Source organism: Xyrauchen texanus, chromosome 50, assembly GCF_025860055.1.
Source record: "Xyrauchen texanus isolate HMW12.3.18 chromosome 50, RBS_HiC_50CHRs, whole genome shotgun sequence".
NCBI classification, from domain to species: domain Eukaryota; kingdom Metazoa; phylum Chordata; class Actinopteri; order Cypriniformes; family Catostomidae; genus Xyrauchen; species Xyrauchen texanus.
Window position 1 is genome coordinate 14,412,309 of NC_068325.1, and position 22,324 is coordinate 14,434,632.

General features: G+C 36.8%; 1 protein-coding gene across 5 annotated transcripts in view; it reads left to right on the forward strand.

Moving 5' to 3' along the window:
* Positions 1–982: 982 nt before the first annotated feature.
* The window catches only part of tjp3 (tight junction protein 3), a 35,647-nt gene continuing 14,305 nt past the window's right edge, over positions 983–22,324 (forward strand). Inside the window, exons 1-15 of one of the 5 annotated variants that reach the window (XM_052124078.1) lie at positions 983–1,116; positions 15,436–15,492; positions 16,665–16,789; positions 16,970–17,072; positions 17,619–17,886; positions 18,225–18,328; positions 18,428–18,617; positions 18,746–18,815; positions 18,888–18,985; positions 19,279–19,360; positions 19,997–20,088; positions 20,279–20,363; positions 20,817–20,917; positions 20,995–21,082; positions 21,963–22,039. In XM_052124078.1, the coding sequence (XP_051980038.1) occupies positions 15,445–15,492; positions 16,665–16,789; positions 16,970–17,072; positions 17,619–17,886; positions 18,225–18,328; positions 18,428–18,617; positions 18,746–18,815; positions 18,888–18,985; positions 19,279–19,360; positions 19,997–20,088; positions 20,279–20,363; positions 20,817–20,917; positions 20,995–21,082; positions 21,963–22,039 (1,531 nt within the window). In that variant the 5' untranslated portion in view covers positions 983–1,116; positions 15,436–15,444. Of the gene's footprint in view, positions 1,117–9,778; positions 9,949–15,199; positions 15,354–15,435; positions 15,493–16,664; positions 16,790–16,969; positions 17,073–17,618; positions 17,887–18,224; positions 18,329–18,427; positions 18,618–18,745; positions 18,816–18,887; positions 18,986–19,278; positions 19,361–19,996; positions 20,089–20,278; positions 20,364–20,816; positions 20,918–20,994; positions 21,083–21,962; positions 22,040–22,324 lie in introns of those variants that run through there. The other 4 variants (XM_052124073.1, XM_052124075.1, XM_052124076.1 and 1 more) reach the window with 4 other exon arrangements.

The following is a 22,324-nucleotide window of genomic DNA, read 5'->3' on the forward strand; positions in this document are numbered from 1 at the left end:
ACATTTACTTCTACATTTCTTTGTCTGTATGTTAATGAGGGGGGCGTGCTTTATCCCTGAGGCATAGCAGTCAAACTCAGAGTGCTCCAGAGTGGAGCTTGGAGGCCAGAGTGACATCTTGTGGTTGACAGATTAAATACAACTGCAACAAAATCACAGATGGGTGTGGGTGTGCATTAAGAGATTGTAACATGTGAGTTGAGCGAGTTTAATGGGAAATTAATATTTGTATTGAATAAATTACTTAAAGTTCTTATGTCAAAATGTTTTATCACTACGGTTTAACAAAATGTATATCTCTGTAGAGACTCTTTAAAAAAAAAATCCCTGCAGGGTGTTCTAAACTGCCCGGGAAGTTTTAAAGTTTTTTTTTTTTTCAGATTGTCGGCCAAAATGTTCAGCCCCAGGCATTTTAGAAATCCCTGTAGGGACTTTTTAAATGAGTCTGTACATTTTGTTAAACAGTAGTGATATACATTTTTGATATAAGACCTCTAAGTCTTATATTATTTTCCCATTAAACTCACTCAACTCACATGTTACAATCCCTTAATGCACACCCCCATCTGTATTTTGTTTCAGTTGTATTTCATTTCTCAACCACAAGATGTCACTGTGGCCTGCAAGTTCCAATAAATAAATGTAGAAATAAATAAATGTAGAAATAAATAAATGTGGAAATAAATGAATGTGAAATAAATGAAGGTGGATTAAATGAATACAATTATACATAAATAAGGAAATAAATGTTTAAATCCTTATGTATGTCAGATTTTAACATTTATCTATGTATTTATATGTACACGTTTTTCATTTTTTACATGTATTTGCAAATATATATTTATGTATGTATTTATTTATTTGTAATAACGTCAGTCCTCGTCCTCCATACATGTGTAGTGATGTGAAGAAACTGCGAGCTCCATGGCGAAACTGCCCAACCCACCTGTACTAAACTCCTCCTCTAGTTCTCACAGGTACATGATTATGTGTGAATGGATGTAGCGAAATATATCGAAACCTTACTTGATAACAAAAGGTGCTAGGCCCTGTAAGGCCTTTAATACGGAATTAACTGTGACTTCAACTCTAGGTTTTAAAGGGAAGTCTGAAAAGGTAAGTCAAATATTTGCCCTGCTTCGTTTATTATCGATTGTTTGTGTTTGCCTTAGTCATGTTTCACGTTTTGGTGTAATTTTATCTAAACATTATGTTCAATTATTAGCAATAAATTCTAAATACAACTTGGCTCGTGAGTTTGGGATGCATGACTCTGCATTAATAGTTCTCATTTTCCAGAACAATTGTATATTTGTGTGTTATAGAGAAGCCGTAGCACATTTACCCCGATTGTTCAATTATTGTTGTACTTTAGGCTACTGAAATAGGCCTACATCATTTTGAACACTTTCTGCTTCTGTTATGGCTATTGGTATGGCAACTGGTGTTTGTTTATTAAAGACATTCTTTAGAAACGTTAAAACCGTAACGTTAGAAGATATTGTCATTAGGAAAGCAAATTTGAAATCGTTGATGCTATATATGAAAACTGAGGTATTTAATTGGCTTAATTTGGATTGTTATATATTTAAAGGGCTGTTCACGACGAGATCGTCCCGCACGCATTGTTAATCAAGTGTTTTTGTTTTGCAAATATGACCTAGACGGACTTCTTGTTTCGCTGTTTTGTTTTCAGCATTTTTACACGCGATTTATTTGTATAAAAACGTCATTCTATTTAGTTGAAGTTCCCCTAATTCTTGGAAGTTGTCATGAAACAAGTGATTGTTGAAAGGGTGCTCTAGTAAACAGTGTCGCTCCTCTCATCTTGCCCTACTGGTTCTGCCACCCCTTCGAGTCAATACGTGCTTTGTAGTTTCACTGTGGTTTCGAGAAACAGCATTCCCAAAAATTCCACATTTCTTTTCAAAGATGTTACTCTCAAGCCTCTGGTTAAAAGGAAAGCACCTGCACAGCAACTTTCTCAAAGTACTTGATCAGTGTGTTTTATGAGCAATCCTTATCATAAGGGACTATAATAATAATAACACATTTTATTTTATAGCACTTTTCATACATAAAATGCAGCTCAAAGTGCTTCACAGTTGGAAGTTAAAAAAACAACATTTCAGACCAAGTAAAACAAACCATGGCTATTAAAATGGAACATTACAAAGATAAATAATTAAAAGAAATGGAGGGGAAACAGTAAAAAGATTCAAATTGAATATAATGATAATGAATTAAAAGATAGCACATGTACATCGCTGATATCTCTGTTAAAGAGCGTTTCATTTGGAAAGCGTCAGATTCTAATTAACATCTGCTAAACATGGAGTGATGGTGGCATAGTGGGCTAAAGCACATAAGCTAAAGCACATAACTGTTAATCAGAAGGTCGCTGGTTCGATCCCCACAGCCACCACCATTGTGTCCTTGAGCAAGGCACTTTACTCCATGTTGGTCCGGGGGGATTGTCCCTGTAATAAGGGCACTGTAAGTCGCTTTGGATAAAAGCATCTGCCAAATGCATAAATGTAAATGTAAACATCTTAATAAGATAAAATTTACAGATATTCTAAATCATAAACATCTCAAAGACATCCGAGACATATTTATTGACATACGTCTCATAGATGTATTGCAGAGGAGCAAACAACTTACAAAAATATGTTTCCCAGATGTAAACACACAAACATCAAATCAATGTATGTGTGCTAGATGTAGACGATACATCGGTTTTACAGATTAATCAGTGCAGATAGTGGCATTGGAACTAGTGGTTACCTGCAAAAATCTATGGCAATAGTTTCCGATCGTTTTTACTTATTGCTCTTTTTTTTTTATTCCTCATGACTATACCTCATCTGGTGAAATTGTATATATACAGCTCTGGGGGAAAAATCAAGTGACCACTGCAAAATTATCAGTTTCTCTGGATTTATTATTTTTAGGTATGTGCAAAAAACGAAACATTTTTGGGATTATTCTAAAAAGTACTGTCAACGTTTTTCTCAAATTCCAAATAAAAAATCTGTCCGATTCCAGCCTTGCTGAAGCACAAGTTTCCCCAACTCTGAGGATTGGTTTTTCCAGCAGGACAATCAAGGTGTGGATGGAGGACCACTGCATCAAGACCCTAATCTCCAGACCTGAACCCCATTGAACACCTCTGGAATATGATCAAAAGGAAGATGGATGGCCACAAGCCATCAAACAAATAACTTTTTTTCAAAAGAACTGTTTTAATTTTTGTGCCAGGAGTGGCATAAAGTCACCCAAGAGCAATATGAAAGACTGGTAGAGAGCATGCCAAGACGCATGAAATCAGGGTTAATCCACCAAATATTAATTTCTGAACTCTTCCAAAATTAAAACATTAGTATTGTGTTGTTAAAAAATTAATATGAACTTGTTTTCTTTGCATTATTCGAGGTCTGAAAACACTGCATATGTTTTGTTATTTTTACCAGTTGTCATTTTCTGCAAATAAATGCTCTAAATTATCATTTGTATTTGGAATTTGGGAGAAATGTTGTCAGTAGTTTATAGAACAAAATGAAAATGTTCATTTTACTGAAACGCATACCTAGAAGTAGTAAATCCAGTGAAACTGATAATTTTGAAGTGGTTTCTAAATTATTTCCGTGTGTGTGTGTGTGTGTCACATATACACACACACACACACACACACACACACACACACACACACACAGTTGAAGTCAGAAAAGTACATACACCTTAGGCAAACATTTAAACTCATTTTCCACATTTCCTGACATTTAATCATAGAAATCATTCCGTCTTAGGTCAGTTAGGATCACTAATTTATTTTAAGAATGTGAAATTTCAGAATAATAGTAGAGAAAATGACTTACTTCAGCTTTTATCTCTTTCATCACATTCCCAGTGGGTCAGAATGTACATACACTTTGGTAGCATTGCCTACAAATTGTTTAACTTGGGTCAAATATTTTGGGTAGCCTTCCACAAGTTTCTCACAATAAGTTGCTGGAATTTGTTCAATTCCTCCAGACAGAACTGGTGTAACTGAGACAGGTTTTTAGGCCTTCTTGCTCACACATGCTTTTTCAGTTCTGCCCACAAATTTTTTTTTGTTTGTTTGTTTTTTTTTTGCCACAACTTTGGAGGTATACTTGGTGTCATTGTCCATTTGGAAGACCCAATTGCTACTAATCTTTAACTTCCTGGCTGATGTCTTGAATGTTGCTTCAGTATATCCACATAATTTTCCTTCCTCATGATGCCATCTATTTTGTGAAGTGCACCAGTCCCTACTGCAGCAAAGCACCCCCACAACATGATACTGCCACTCCCATGCTTCAGGGCTGGGATGATGTTCTTTGGCTTGCAAGCCTCTCCATTTTTTCTCCAAATATAACAATGTCATTATGGCCAAATGGTTACATTTTTGTTTCATCAGACTAGAGGGCTTTTTGCCCCCTTGAAAACTGTCGTCTGGCTTTTTTAATCGCAGTTTTGGAGCAGCTTCTTCCTTGCTGAGCAGCCTTTTCAAGTTAAATTATAGGACTCATTTTACTGTAGATATAGATACTTGTCTACCTGTTTCCTCCAGCATCTTCACAAGGTCCTTTTGCTGTTGTTCTGGGATTGATATTCACTTTTCACACCAATCTACGTTCATCTCTAGGAGACAGAATGCATCTCCTTCATTTTTACAGTTATGCATTTGGCAGACGCTTTTAATCCAAAGTGACTTACAGTGCACTTATTACAGGGACAATCCCCCTGGAGCAACCTGGAGTTAAGTGCCTTGCTCAAGGGCCCAACAGAGGCATCTTGGTGGTGCTGGGGCTTGAACCCCCAACCTTCTGGTCAGTAACCCTGAGCCTCAACCACTGAGCCACCACTGCCCCATCCCATTGTGTTTATACTTGCATACTAGATGATCGTGCTACTTTAAGGCATTTGGAAATTGAGGATGAACCAGACTTGTGGAGGTCCACAATTTTTGTTCTGAGGTCTTGGCTGATTTCTTTGATTTTCCCATAATGTCAAGCAAAGAGGCACTGAGTTTAAAGGTAGACCTTAAAAACATCCACAGTTATACCTCCAATTGACTATCAGAAGCTAATTTCTTAAAGGCTTGACATAATGTTCTGGATTTTCCAAGCTGCTTAAAGGCACCGTTAACTCAGTGTATGTAATTTTCTGACCCAATGGAATTATGATATAGTCAATTAAAAGTGAAACAATCTGTCTGTAAACAATTACTTTTGCCAACAATTGCCAAGTACAACTGCCAAACACAGTGCATTCAGAATGTATTCAGACCCCTTCATTTTTTTCATGTTATGTTGCAGCCTTATGCTATAATGCTTTAAATTATTTTTTTTTAACAGCAATCAACTCTCCATACCCCATAATGAGAAAGCAAAAACCATATTTTTGATAACTTTTCAAACATATTAAAAAGAAAAACTGAAATATCACATTGACATAATTATTCAGACCCATTGCCATCACACTTTAAATTTAGCTCAGGTGCATCCCATTTCTCTGAATCATCTTTGTTTCTACACTTTGATTGGAGTCCACCTGTGGCAGATTCAATTGACTGGGCATGATTTGGAAAGGCACGCACCTGTCTATATAAGGTCTCACAGCTGAAAATGCATATCAGAGACATGATTGTGTGGAGGCACAGATCTGGGGAAGGCTACAAAAACATTTCAGCTGCATTGAAGGTTCCCAAGAGGACAGTGGCCTCCATAATTCTTAAATGGAAGAAGTTTGGAACATCTAGGACTCTTCCTAGAGCTAGCTGCCCAGCCAAACTGAGCACTTGGCGAAGAAGGGCCTTGGTAAGAGAGGTGACCAAGAATCCGATGTTCATGCTGGTTGTGCTACAGAGATCATGTGTTGAGACTTCTCAGTGCAAGACACATAAAAAAAAAGCACCTAAAGGCCTCTCAGACTGTGAGAAAAAAGATTCTCTGTTTGGATGAAACGAAGATTGAACTGTTTGGCCTCAGTTCCAAGCTTCATGTCTGGAGGAAACCAGGCACCGCACATCACCTGCACAATACCATCCCAACGATGAAGCATGGTGGTCGGTAGCTTCGTGATATCCTTAATGAAAACCTGGTCCAAAGTGCTCAGGACCTCAGACTGGGCCAAAGGTTCACCTTCCAACAGGACAATGACCAGAAGCACACAGCCAAGGCAACGCAAGAGTGGTTTAGGGACAACTCTGTGAATGTCCTTGAGTGGCCCAGCCAGAGCCCGACGTGAACCCATTCGAATATCTCTGGAGAGACCTGAAAATGGCTGTCCACCGACAGTCCACCATCCAACTTGACAGAGCTTGAGAGGACCTGCAGAGAAGAATGGCAGAAAAATCCCCAAATCCAAGTGTGCAAAGCTTGTCGCATCATACCCAAAAAGACTTGTGGCTGTATTTGCTGCCAAAGATGCTTCAACTAAGTACTACGTTAAGTGTCTGAATACTTATGTCAGTGTGATATTTCAGTTTATTCTTTTGAATAAATTTGGCCAATTAAACTGCCTTTTCCGCCACCTCAGTTACCTCTTACACATATATCACCCAGACATCTAACTATTTGATGTGTGTGTTTATATCTGCAAGGCATTTTTTAGGTTGTTTGCTCATCTGTAATACATGTATAAGATGTCTAGTATGTCAATAAGTAATTCAGCAGATGTCTTTGAGATGTTTATGATTAGAATGTTTGTAAATCTGATATTTTTAAGATGTTCAGCAGGTGTTGTTTTAGATTCTGATGCTTTTCACATGAAAAACTCTTAAACAACATCTCAGAGATGTACGTGTGCTATCTGGGATTCTTTTTCTACATTGATGCCAGTTGAAGCAGTGATCCCCTAACAAATAAATGGTATTTCAATGGCCTTTTGGCAGATGTACCATAGTGTATGAATGGTAATCATTCAGTACTATGGTATCAAAGTATTGTGGTTTTAACATCTGAAACCATCATTATACCATGGTACTGCCACATAAATGGTTTGTAAGGCCACCTACATCTAAACAGGGTAAACATATTCATAAAATCAAGAAAATAGTGAACACCTCTCTAGTTATGCTCAGTTTGAAAATATTTCATCGTATTCAATATTTTCATGTTAGTAATTACAAATGACCTTTTGACCTCTTAAATTAATAGATCAAAAGACTTGGGAACGCTGTCTATAATGAGAGAAATCAAATATAATTTCCTTCACACACTATTGGTTTAGTCAAAATGTGAATGAAGAAAGTAAACCGTTCTGGAGAAGTTGACTAAGTGTACCACCGGAGGCCTGTAGACTTCTATTGTGAAATCGTTTACAGATACTGTGGTGAAAAAGGTGGCACACCTTAACACAAGCATGTTCTTAAGTGTATGACATCTGTGTGTTCCACTTATTTCCTGTCAAGTGTGTTGGCCTATGGGCTTGAAATGATTCCATTTAACTGACCACATTTAATGAAGATTCTTTAAAACGGAACAAAGTGCTCTAGAATTTTGTAACATCCTAATTTTATTTTGGTGTCACCACATAGATGAAGCCCACTTCTTTGAGTAGTATAAAAGTAGTACTCCACAAGTAACTAGATTTTAACATTTTATATAGATAATAAGTGATGCATGGCTGAGTGTTGCGGGTGGTTGCCAGGAAATTGCTATGTGGTTGCTAGGGTGCTTCCTAGCTTAGTTGCCCATATGAGAAGATTTTGGTCCCTAGATATAGCTTGGGTCCACTCTTTAGTATAGTTTTATGAGCTGTTTTTCACCATCTTATCATCTTCCAGGTGAAAACGGCCAGCCAGAAAAACACTTTATGCAAGTATGTGAATGCAGACATGACTTTTCTTGCATTTCTTTGGAGGTAGCAAACCTTAGTACTCAAGGGGGTGATAAGGTGCTTTTAGCCATTCTACTTCCACGAGACTGAGCTGTTGGATTAGACACGACCTCTCTTTCCAAAACCCTGCACCCTGCATAAAGATACGAAGTTAGCTTTGTTGAGACCAACATTGTCCAGAAACAGTTGTTAAAAACAACAGAAGCAAAATGGCACCCTCAACTGACTGTTATGAACAACATGGCTTAAAAATGGAATTAAGTCTCAATAATTTGCTGCAACTACGACACTATGAGAATGTGCAAAATGAATGACAGGTCGAAAGTGTCATTGTCCGCAGTCCTCGGACACATTATTGTTTGCTGTTTACAGAATCTAGTGCTGTCACAGAGACAGGCGAGATATCTTACAACACTTATTTCAAAAATATCTCTCAGGGAGCAGGAAATATTTTGCGTACTTTTTCATGAAATAAATCGTAACACCTTTAATAGCTCGTCAATATTCTTATCAGACTGTTCCACCGTCATTACTAGGGCTGTCACGATTATGAAATTTGGTTGACAATTAAGTGTCAAACAAATAATTGGGATTATGATGATTAATTGTCAATCATATGGCTTTCACGTTTATGACCATTAATTATTGGTTTCAGGGCTTCACGATTATGACGATGAATGTTTTAGTGCTTTCGCGATATAACGATGGATTGTTGATTTTAGGACGTTCACGATTACATTTACATTTATGCATTTGGCAGACGCTTTTATCCAAAGCGACTTACAGAGCCCTTCTTACAGGGACAATCCCCCCGGAGCAACCTGGAGTTAAGTGCCTTGCTCAAAGACACAATGGTGGTGGCTGTGGGGATCGAACCAACAACCTTCTGATAACCAGTTTACCAGTACTGTGGTTTAGACCACTACAACACCACCACTCCACTGTCTGTTTTAAGATGTTCACGATTATGACGATTAATTGTCCATATTAGGGCTTTCACGATTGTGATGAACATAATTCCAGATCCGTGCGCATTAAAAATGTTCAGTGCTCAAGCACTTTGCTGATGACTAAATGTTTGCCTTGTTTCCTGTATGCCGAAACCTAGCATTCGCATCTGACTGGAGTATACTTTTAGCTTTAGTAATATACAATGAAAATATTCATGCTTGCCATAGGGAGCACAGCTAACAATAAACAAGAGATACAAATGAACTAGCATGTTGATGTAACTAAATTGAACTGAAGTGCACCGTTGCAATGGTGTTGCATTTGTAATGTCCAGTCTGACTCTTTGTACCTGAACGGTAGGCTAAATTATATCAAAGGCCAAACAGAAAGTCTGTGTTTTTAGATCGGGCCACAATATTTTTGCTTCCTTAAGATATGCAGTAACTTTCATTGGGTCAGGGACTAGAAAACTGGGTGAGCATATTAAACATTAACTGACTGGGGTAATGATTGTCAGTGTAACCTATGTGCTTTGCATACCTCATTGGCTCTCTTTTGCAGCTTACATTGAAAAGCTGTTTGGATTTTTGAGATGGGAATTGTTATCAAAGAAAAAGCAACTGTGTATACTGTTCGGTCTCTGTCAGCAATAAACCTCCTCAAATTATTTTGGGTACAAGACTTTATTTCTGGGGTTTTTGATGTCTTTGAAACAACAAGAGTGAAATGACGAGTTGCTAAATAATAATAGAATTTTCATTTTTGGGTGTACTATCTCTTTAAGAAGAATATCTTTAGTGAATGGAGACTCTCCCAGCAAGTGAACTCCTTTAGTGAATATTAAATATAAGACTGTACCAAAGGATTTGTAGAACTAGTGGGCGGAGCTTTCCATGGGCTCAGGTGGAGAGTTTATACACAGATTTTTTTTTCACTTGTTTGTGTTGCCATATTTACTGTGGGCTACAGGAACTGTCGTGTATGTCATTGCCATGTTTTTGGAACCATGGAGATATTTAGTTGAAGCAAATACTTTGAATTACCTGCTTTATGTTGTTATTCTAATGAGGTAGATGGAATTTCAGTCTTTAGCTCTGTCTGAAAATGGAAGTAAGATTTAAAGGGGAGGTAAGTATGTGAATATGAATCATTATCAAGGGAAGGTTTATGTCTTAAACATGACCGTTTACTAAACAGGGTTATGTGTCATCTGAGACTTGTATTGACAGTTTTACATATATGTCACTGTAAATATGACTTGCAACCATTGCATTTGGGTGTGATGCCTCTTTGGAACTTTAAAGAGTGAAATATCTTAAAATCAGATTAACATGACATCTGTTTGTTTAGTTAGGAAATAGTGGATGCATTTCTAATACACTAATTGCAGGAGGCACTATGTGGTTTGCTCAAGGGCAGTATGTTGATAGGGCAGGGTTGTAATTTCAGTAATTTTCCAGTTCCTGGGTCACATGTGCCTGACTGAAAGTTTAAGCCGTGGGTTAACATTTAGCAGCCATTCAAGTCTGAACAATTTTCAAATGAATTTGTCCAAATGTATGTTTGTTTGTTTGTTTTATTATAAAAAAAATTTTTCCATATCTCTAAACCTTGTTACAGTTTGTGACCTGTTGACACAGAAACACAATTTGAGTAAATAATTATTTCTGGAGGATCAAAATAATTATTAGAAAGCTGAGATTTTTACTTTCGTGCACAAAAGCCAAAATTAGTTTGTGGGTCATAGTGACTAGGTTTACATGGACACAAAAAGCAGCTTATTGTATGAATGTAGCAGTGTTGTTTTTACTCTCGTATACCTGCAGCTCAGTCAGTAATCGGCTTTCTCCACAGCACAACGTAATTTCCCTGCGACTAGTGTAAATAACAAAAATCGTATCTGATGAAGATTTTATTTGCAGATATTCGACCTGCAGCAGAATTGTGCTGCAAAAGTGGGGTTCCCTGTTACATAAAACTATATACAATATTTTACATTGGTGTGTATAAATGGGTATAGTTTAGAGTGTGTATGCTTTTCCCACTATACTTCCAGAAATGTTGAATTCTTTCTGCTGTTTTGACTTGTTGGGCTCCATCCTGTGACGTTTGTTATCCGATCTGTTCACATACATTTGACTCCTCAAAAACCTGTTGCAATGCCGCTAATGTATTTACTTTAGTGGTAGACCGATCAGTTTTACTGATTAATTGGTGCCAATGTTTTTTTTTTTTTTTTTAACGGTTATCTGCAAAATTCTTTGCTGATAGTTTAGTTTATTTTTTTTTCCCTAATTTTATATTTCTCATCAATAAACATCATCTGGTGAAACATTTACAAAACTTTTCATCTGTTGAAAATATAGGCTGTAAAAAGCATAATTTGTTAAATACTTACAAACAGAACATTGTAAGTTAGACAAGTCTCTGTCACTTCAAAATAAGAGTCCCCGGAGTATTTCTGACATTTTTAGAGTTGAAAATCCTACGTTATGCACCAAATCTTTTAATTTTCTAGTTATTACTGAGATATTGGTTGCATAATAAACTACTTTTGGAATTGTATTAATTTTGGACTCTTGTAGCCTCAGTGTCTGTGCCCTTTTTAATAAGAAAAGACTACGAATTTATTTTTATCATTGTATAAATAGATTTTTTCTAAACTATCAGTCTATTAATCGGTTATCAGCTTATCGGTATCGGAAAAATCCACTAATGGTGGACCACTAGTTTACATGACCATACAAGCCGCATTCTCCTGGAGAATCCTGGATGTGTTAAACCACTTTCTGTTAATCCCTTATATGGCGTAAAGAAATCTGCGTTCTTGTTTACATGATGTTTCAGAAAGTTTTCTGATATAAATGTGGTCAGTGACTCAAAAATAACTGTTTGAGAGTGCGTTTAGATTGTCTTTGATCACATTTATTCCCTAGCACTTTCAATAAACAGAATCTGATGTCTTAAGCCCAAAGTATATTACAGTCGAACTAAAGTCGAATGCTTAGCCTTTAAAGTATACTCCATTTGACTGCGTGCATACACAGGCGGTTGGTACATGCGTGCTAGACTGTTATGAGATACTGCACTATTTCTCTTTAGGAGTGTAGACCCATAAAGATGTCTTTTATATTCATTCAGACTTGAGTTTTACAAATGCAGGCACAGTATCTCCTGACCTCCTCACACACGCACTCTTGACTTACACATCCACTGTTGTTGTTTCCACCTTTGTCTCCTTTTGTTTAGCGGTAATTACATCTTCTTTTAGTGTTTCTTCATGAAACAAAATGGCCCAGTTGTGTGTGTTGCCACCTTGTGGACCCACTTAATAGTGCAAATAATTCCAGGTGCGTGCGCATTCTGCTCATTCAGAATACTCACGGTTCTAAAAATGTCAAGTGCATCTGTCTGCATCCCGCAAGACAAGGAACACCCCCTTGGATCATAAAGTGATTCCTTTGGCTAAAATAACTTTTAATATCCAATGCAATCACTGTGTGATTCATGTTGTCTTAATTGTGCAAATATAACAAATAATAACTTTTAAATTATATGTCATGTATTATTAAACCGAAGATATATAAAAAAAAAATTAATCTTTGTGGTTAGGGTTAGGTTAAGCGGTAGGGATTGGTGTAGGTGTATGGTTGCTGCACCACTCCTAATAAATACAACAAACAGAGTGTATAAATGTGACGTCCAGCTGTTGCAAGACTTCAGGATTTCTCTGATTATTTGACGGGAGTGGCGTAACTTGTAGTGGCCATGTCATGTAGTAGTCCTGCAGGACACAAACAGACCCTTCTTAAATTCGGGGCACACACATTATGTGCTTGAGCATTATTTTACTGATGTAATTTACGTCATGCATCAAGCAGATGGCTAGTGTTCGCATCTAACCAAAGTATACATTAGGCTTTAGTTGCGATGTCTATGTGTAAGGCTCTAGAGAAGGAATGTGGTAATGTATTTCATATAATCAGAAACTAGTGTAGTCAGTGTATGCATTAAGTGTGTTGGAACAGGTGTAAAAACACTGGACTATTAGCGTCTGACATGTTCTGTGTAGGGGATTCCCTAGAAATGACATTTGCATACTTGGTTAGTTCAGTGTGGGCAACTTCCTCTGAGTGTTTTTCATCCGCTTTTTTTAAAGTTTGAATTATATTAGTCATCCAAGCCCTTTTTATTGGGATTATGTTGTGAGGATCTTTACAAAAGTACTTCATTTTATCAAATAATTGCAATGATAGGTTAGAAAATCATTTTTATATTTTAATTTGAGTAAAAAAGAAAATGTGGAATTTGGGGTATATAAAACAGAATTTGGAAAAGAGGGTCCTGCTTAAACTTGAAGCAACGTTTACTTAAATGAGAAACACTGGAAGGAAAAATGCTATTGTTTTAATTTATTGTTTACATTGAAATTTACGAGTTGGCTATTTCATATGGTCTCGCACGATGTTGTTCACATAAAATCATACAAATTTTCCCAGATGTCTAATGCGGAAGTAAGCGCAAGTTCCGCGGACGAGGCATTAAGGACATACTTATTACTATTATGCCCTTACCCAAACCCCTTATCTAAACATAACATCTTCCTATCATGTTTACACACTCTACTGATTGGTTATGTGTGACAGAAGAAAGTAATTGTCGTATATTATATGGAAACGATGTCCAGCGAGTGCAGTCGCACAATATCATACGAATTAGCCAAATTTAGAAAAGTCGTACGAACCCTGTTGATTTCGCCATGAGTGTTGCATATTACCTTTGTTTTCTGTGGTATCTAAATTGGTTTTGAGAATTGTGAAATTTTACTTGTATCGGTAATGACTACTGAACTTTTGGTATCGTGACAACACTTTATCGTATATTAATTTATTGGTATCACGGTATGGCGTATGTATATTTTTTTTGAAGAAAATTTGCAAAACCTGCCGCCACAATGTTAAGGTGTTGCTATTTGGTTAAGTTGTTATTAGTGTTTTTTAGCATGTTGCTATGTGGTTGCCTTTGGTTACTTACTAGTAGAGATCAACCGATATTGGATTATTTTGCTGATACGATAACTAAGGTGGGAAAGCAGGCCGATAACAGACTAATCAGTCGATAGTTTAAAAAAATAATAATATGAATGATAATATTCCACTCAATGTAAAATAGAGCTGAATGTTATTACAAAATGAACAGTAATGATTTAAACATTAAAATGTTTGGTAATAAAAAAAAAAAAGAGAGGCTACATTCAAACTAGGGATGCACGATAAATCGGACGCCGATATATTATTGGCCGATAACAGGGAAAATCAAAATATTATTGCGCTAATAATGGAATTACTTCTGGGCTGGTTTTAGTCATCTGATGTAAGTAACAATATGCCATTTCCCATATTCTGTCCGATAAATGAAAACGCAGCAAAAACGTGCAGACAGTATGTTACTTGGTGGCAATCATTTTCACTTCATGAAACAAACAGAATGTGAGAAATACCCCCTTCTGGACCCCCTTCATCCTCTGAAAATAAAACCTCATTGGATCTCCATAAATCATACACACACTCTGAGCAATTTATTAGGAACACTATGGTCCTAATAAAGTGCCCGACGTGGTCTTCTACTGTTGTACCCCATCCGCCTCAAGGTTCGACGTGTTGTGCATTCTGAGATGCTGTTCAGCTCACTACAATTGTACAGAGTGGTTATATGAGTTACTGTAGCCTTTTTGTCAAACCCCTAATACTACATATGAGCAATAATAATAGTGATGCTTGACTTAACAAATCTCATTTTAACAACCTGCTGTACAGTTGTTTCCAAACTGTCCTACTAAAACACTTGGAGTTTCAATAGCTTGTATACAAGGTTTGTAGATTATATGATTTAGCTAAGGTTGATCAGTCATGTCTCACACAGACTCTATCTTTTGGCTGACCTTTGTGTGTCGACAGTAGCAAAGAAAAACATGGGACGCATTCCAGGAATTCTTTGGTCCAATAGAAACCGCTTAAAAAGTATGTTGATGCCTTATTTGAAGACAGTGAGCTTAATCTTTATTTACAATGAGGAAACTTGTACCAGGCAGCCATAATATATATATACATTGTAGAACTATTTTGACTATCTGACAAATATAAACTGAACTGATAATGGCTTTAAAAGTCACAGTTTTCAAGTGTTGGTAATTTAGATCATCATACATTTGTAATATATAAACTCTCAAAATCAAATGGTATGCCAAAGATTTTAGCTACGCGATGAATGGCTATTGAAAGTCGTGTATTGTCAGACTGTTTATTTGTTTTGGTGAGCCGTTGGTGAGGAAGTGTCAGGTATCACTGTTGTCACGTGCTTTCTCCGCCCCTATATACCTGTATGGCAGGAATTCTGCAGGTGGGAGCATGCTCTGCTTGAGTCACTCCTTCTCTTACTGAGCCAGCTGACAAACAACAGAGTTTTAGACATATGAAAGATGTGAGGCCCACAATAGCAAAACCTTTTTGAACGAGCTAGTATTTATTTAAATGGTAGTTTATAAACTTTCAGCTGGAATGTTGTGGTTTGCTTGATATTACATAAGTAAAGGTAACCGTTTCTTTCTTGTTTCAGAAATCAGACATGGAGGAGATGACGATATGGGAGCAGCACACAGTCACGTTAACGAAAGTAAGTTGTGGATCAAAGGTTCAATTCATCGTAGTCACTCCTATATCTAGCTCTGGACAGGTGTGTCAGAGAATGTAACACCCTGTGTAGAGTTTCCCGAGCAACTGAAATACGAGAGGAATTGAAAGTTGGTGAGCAATCGTGAAACCATGATTGTCGTAAGAGTTTTTTCCACCTGTCAACAGGACACACCCAAATTTGGAATGTCGGGTTTGGGGTCATGCGGTGCAGTTCAGTGTTGAAGGAATGTGATAATGTGCAATTTCTTTCAGTCTTTCTTTCATCATTTGTTTTATTATTTCTTCTGTTCATTCTTTTTTCATTGAGGTTTGTTTGGTATTTTTGCTTTTCAATTTGTTTTCTTTTGTTATATCTTTTCTTTGTTCTTTTTGTGTTTTATTCATTTGTATGAATTTTGTATTCATTCTTAATTAGTTTTTGTCCTTATTGTGTTTTTTCATTTCTTTTTTTGTTTGGATGTTTTTTTGTTAATTATTTTATTTGCTCTTTATTTTGTTCTTTCTTTCAATAATTTGTTTGTGCTTTAACTTGTTTGTTTATTATTTCTATTGTATTTTCTTTTTGTTTGTTATTTTATACATTTTTATTTGTTATTTTTTTGTTTTCATTCTTGCATTTTTTTTTCATTTTGTTATTTTCTTTTGTTCATTCTTTATTTGTTTCTTCTTTTTTGTTCTTTCATTCTTTTTGCTTTCTTGCATTTTTTGCTTGTTTCTTTCTTTTGTTCATTCTTTTATATGCTAGTAATTTTATTTGTTCTTTCATTTATTTTCCTTTGTTTTGTTTTTTTCTTTCTTGTGTTCAATAGGACATTCACACATATGTTCTTAATATCAGACGAAGATCCACCATTATGCACCACATGCCAGAATCCACTGTCCTTGAAAAAAAAAATTTGGATTGCGCTGGATTTATTACTTTTAGGAAATTCTTTTACATAGCAAACACTTTAGGAGATTTTTAACGAGGTCTTCCCTGAATCCGTTTTAGAGTTCTTATCGAAAATAAATGATAAATGCCTTTTAGGTTTTTTTTTTTTTTATAACTTTTAATATATTTTAACTAGTTTTTTGCCAGTCTTGGAAGCTGGCATGGTGTAAAATCATTAACTAACTAACTCTTCTTTTATTTATTTATTTTTTTATTCCCAGGACTCCAAGGTTGGTTTCGGTTTTGCTGTCTCAGGTGGGCTAGACAAGCCCAACCCGGTAAGTGGTGACTCAGCTGTGGTGGTCTCCGATGTGATTCCCAGTGGACCCGCCATGGGCCGGCTTCAGTGAGTACCGGCGTTGTCTTCCCCTGCATTCAAATCCACACAACTTCCTCCCACACATCCTGTCTAATCCTGTCTGACCTGTCATGTTTGTGTACTAGACAGAAGACCAACATACTCAAACATTTGAACGATTTTTTTTTTTTTGATAGAGGTGCATCTCACATGATTTATTGCCCACAGGACACGGGATCAGATAGTTATGGTGAATGGAGTTTCAATGGAGAAGGTCACCTCACTGTATACTATTCAAAATCTGAGAAATTGTGGGAAAACTGTGAACATTGTAAGTCAAAGCATTACCAAAAAGAAGTAATGAAACACAAGTTTAACAAGTTTGTCTTTAAATCATTTGTAAAACCATTCTTGCATTAGGGATGTGAAAAACTACATACTTTCAAAATGGACTAATCGGTGGGTTGTCTGAACGAATAGTCGACTAATCGATCTTAAGGAAGCCCATTATTATTAGGCTAGGTTCGGTTTCATATGACGCCAATAGGGGGGGCATTCTTGTGTTCAAACGCATCTAGTTATCGTACAGCGGAATTGAACATTTGTGACTTTTCAACAGATAATGCACAGTGTGCAAATTAAATCTCAGCCACTATTGAAATAGTTTTTGACTAGTTGGTTTTTGTACGACTAGTTAACCTATCCCTATCTTACATTCATTTCAATGCAAGAATGGTTTTCTTTATTGTATGTCTCGAGGACATAGAACTTGGTGTTTGAGTTCTTTCATTCATGTTTCATGTGGTTGACAGCAGATTTTATTCCTCGTACATTTTTGCAAGTTCTTGTGGTGTAAATTCGTTTTTTTGATTCACAGACTATCAAGAGACCACGCACAATTCAGATCCCCATGAGCAACAGACCTACTCGTTCTGCCTCTCAATCCAATTTATTAGATGATGACAGACCCAAGGGAAGGGAACGGCGTGGCTCCGATACTGATCGCAATCGACGAGCTCGAAGTGTAACACCTGAAAGTAACGGTCATGACCTGCCTATCATGTCCAGCTTCAAAAGGATTCCCAATCAGGACATGCAAGAAAAACCAATCAGAGCAACCCTGATCAAGAAAAAACCCACAGATGGTCAGAATCCTAATGCTTGCTTACTATTGCTATTGAAATGTTTTGGAGTTTGGTGCGTAAATCGTCCAGCAGCATTGTTGTTACAGACATGATCGAAATTGTGCAGCTTGTTAAAGACAGGTGTGCAGTTACTTTTCAAAGCCAACAGTTTTGGCAGATGATAAAATGGGTGAAAAAATAAAAGGAGGGAGCAGCCGCCTAGCAATTGCATAATTACATGCTAAAAACTATCTACAACACCGCAGCATTGTGGCTGTGACATGCAAAAGCAGAACCACTCAATTTCTTCAGATCTATTAATGAATATTCACTTTGCTTCAACATGTTTCTCTCTGTAGAGTACGGAATGAAGTTGGGGAGCCAGATCTTCATTAAGCACATGACACCCACCGGTCTGGCTTCCAAAGAGGGGACCCTGCAGGAAGGAGATCTTGTTCTGAAGGTGTGAGAAAATTATTAACCATTGTTGAAATGATCTTTAGGAACCATTCCATTGCTCATAAACCTCATCTAACCCTAAAATGGTATTGATCATATTTAGATTAATGGCATGACGACAGAAAATCTTTCCTTGCTGGAGACCAAACACTTGGTAGAGAAGTCTAGGGGTAAACTGACCATGCTGGTGTTGAGGGATGACAGGAAGTTTCTGGTCAGCATTCCAGAGGTGGAGGACAGTCCTCAAAACAGTGCGGACGAGAAGCGAGAAGACAGCAGCTCAGAGCTGGAGGGTGAGTTGACCATTATTATTACAGTACGCCTCTGATCTGTGGCATATACACAAGGAATATTTTAGGCGAATCTTCCAAGTACTCCTTGTAATGTGGGATTTTTTCCATCTTTTTATCTTTCCCGAAAGAAATTTCAGATCTGGATTCAGATGGCCCCACAAATAGAACATCCCGTCCAAGGGATCGCCGCTCTCGCAGGTGAGCACCCTGGACCACAGCCTTTATTGTTCTCTTCTAATCTTTGCACTAATATAACTATTTGTTCCGCAGAAATCGCGCTGATCCTCCATTCTCAAAACCGCGGGATTCTCCGCCTTTGCGTTCGACACTCACACGACCGCCAGCCCAGTCAGTGCCCCCACGCAGAGGTGAGTCTTACAGATCATTAAACAAGCCTATTTAGGCCTCATTCTTGACAAATTAGCAAAGCACATTTCAGTGTCAATTTATGCAAGAATGGTTTTACGAACAATTTACACATTCTTTCTGCTTATGTTTCATGAATGAGTCCCATTGATCATTATGATGTTTCATTGGATTGTTTTCAGTTCATGGATTTCCTTGGTCAAGCAATTTGTGACCACAATACTTTGTCTAAAGATGTTATATATGAAATAATGAGGATTTGATTGGCTGACTGATGCTTTGGTTTTTTGTGCAGTTCCATCAGAGTCTGAATCAGACCACAGCAACTCGCCTCTACCATCAAGACACGACACTCTTGATAACAGAGACAGATATAAGTAAACATTGCTCTATGTCAATATATTGGCCTATATCAATCTAGCCAAAAATGGCTTTGCAGAGCCATAGTTACTTACCATGATAACTGTAATATTTTTTTTGCTTTGCTTTTAGTTTGTTTTGTATTTGATGTGTTTCTTTTTTTTAAATTTTTTTTCATTTGAGCCTTGATGACCAACTGGACTGAAAATAATTTATACCTTTTTTTTTTTTTTTTTTTTTCATTTATTTAGTTTGAGCCTTGATTGACGAACTGGACTGATAAATATCTTATACAATTTATTTTAGTTTTTCATTTGTTTTGTTTGAACTTTGTTATTTTTTTAAATGTTTGTATTTTTTGTGGTTTGTTTTTGTTTGAGCCTTAATGATGGACTGATAAATATCTTTATTGATTATTAAATTTTTTATTATTATTTTTAATAATAATACCTTTTTTTTTCTTTTTTTTGGTTTGTTTTTTTATTTGGTTTTGTTTTAGGCTTTATGATGAACTGGACTAATAAATAGCTTTATTTTGTTTAGTGTTGTTTTTTTTTGTTTTTTATTTGCTTTGCTTTGTATCTTGTTTCACGTGCTGATGTCTGCTTTGTTTAGATGCATAGGTAACATGTATACCTGTTTAACTGTTCCAGGGTTCTCTCAGGGATCTCCACACTGCCAAACCCTCGAGCTTCACCTGTTACACAGAACTGGAACACATCCACGTCCTCACGACCTCGCAAAGGTCTGCCTTAAAATGATCACCTGCTTGACATAGCAAAGCTGATTTACCATGTTCCTCATTAAACCAGCTTTGGAATTTTATAGCTCCAGAAAGAGTTTCCTGTAATATGACGCTTCAGTGAACTATATACATGAACGTTATAGATCATTTAATCTCAAAAGCTTAACAATGCTTTGTTATTTGTCACCAGCTGTTTCTGATTCCGATTCAGACCGGAGCGCCTCCCCACCCCCAAGACGCCAGAGTCCCAAACCTGAAAATCCCTCCAGATACAAGTACACATCATGTCCACTTCATGATAAGCACAAAGCACCAAACAAAACTACATATTTTCAAATTGGACTATTCAGTGGGTTGTCTGGATTACTTGTTGATTAGTTGGTCTAAAGAAAGCCCTATATAATTGGGCTGATATATGGTCACGTCCATCAGACATGTTTCTTAGCAATATATGCTAAGCACAGCCCTTAAAAGAATAACTAACATAAATTCAAAACATAAATTGGCTAATTGACTATAACCTTTATTTGCAGAAAATCATAGCTCTTACAAAAGTTGGTTGTTGGATAGTTGTTGACCATCCTGACGATACATACAATTTGAAACCAAATTATGATTTTAGCATTTTAGCATTTAGCTTAGCATTGTCCCATAACATTGGTCCTACCCCAAACTTCTTAAATCTAAGACAGTTAATAGTTTTCTGTCTCCACTTTCTCTTCTCCCAGGGTGCTCCCCAATCTTCCCCCACCTGGTTTGAAGTCTTCCTCTGTTATGTCTCAGGATTTCCCTCGCCGTATGGCTTCACCTTACAGACCACCACCCAGAGGTGATTTTTTGCACCCAGTTAAAACACTGCTGTCCTTTTGTACTGTGCCAAATTAAGAAAATGTCTATCACCTACAGATGCATCCGAATCTGAATCCGAAGATAGTACTGAACCTCCACGCAGACGGGCCACTCCAGCCAGCCAGGAGTCCAACAATAGATACAGGTATACATGAGGGAGGCCTCACTGCCGCTTTTAACGCAACTTTCATCAAGGGCTCTTTGAGTAAGGCCAATCATCTGTCAGCGCACGCAAGATGGAAAAAAACTTTTTCTTTGATTATTTGCTTTTTGGTTATGCGTTTATTTGCTTTGATTTTCTTTGCAAATTTTTTTTTTTTACAAGTCTGCTTTTTGAATGTTTCTTTGTTGCTTGTACACATTCATGTATTTTAATTTCATTGTGATGAAAATGTGATATCTGTGATCTTTTTAAATAAAAGACACCGAATCAACCCGAACACGTTTCTGTAGTATGTTAATTCATCTTGCTGTAAAAGTTGAAAAAATTAATTAAAAAGTTTGATTTTATGAATTGCTCTTACAGTCCAGATAATCATGGATCAAAGTTTCAAGTATACAGTCAAACAGTTGGTCATATAATACAATAATGTGCATATATAGACACAAAGATCCACAATACATTTATAAAAGATACTTTCTTTTAATCCTCTCCAAATACAGATATATTTAGAGTGATGAATGGAGAAATCATCAATATGATTTCTTTTATTATTATTATTATTATTATTATTATTATTCACAATTATGGTTCCACCCACAGTTTAATAACTTTAGTGCTTGTCCATAAACCATAAATCATTTATTTTGGGACCTAATAATAATTTGTGAAGAGGGCTAGCCCGCCTCTTGCAATGAGAGAGAGCCTCCCAAAAAGAAAAAAAGAACTTGAGGTGAATTTCTCCCCCTATTCTTGATTATCAGTGATTTTACATTTCAACTCCCTTCTGGGTTGAGCGTAAGTCAGTGACCCCCCCCCCCTCCTCTTCTCTCACTTATCCTCCAATCTTCCCTCTCTCTTGCAGGGCAATGCCTGAGGTCATGGCAGTCCCTAGAATGGAACCCTCAAAATGGGCGAAACCCTCAATGCCTGTACAGAGAGGTACGAGTGAATCTTAATTCACAGTGTCAGTAACTACATTAGTCTTTGTAGTGAATAAAACTCTGCCTTTGAATTGCTATTGCTTTTAATTACAAGGAATGTTCCACGTTCATACAAGTTGAGCTCAATCGATAGAATTTGTGACAATGTTGACTACTCGTACAAAAAATAATTTAGAATAGTTTCTCGTTTATTTTAAAAAAGGAAGCAAAAATTACGATTACAGGACAGCATTTACATTGGAAGTGAATAAACGTTAAAATACACACTGTTTCGAAAGTATGG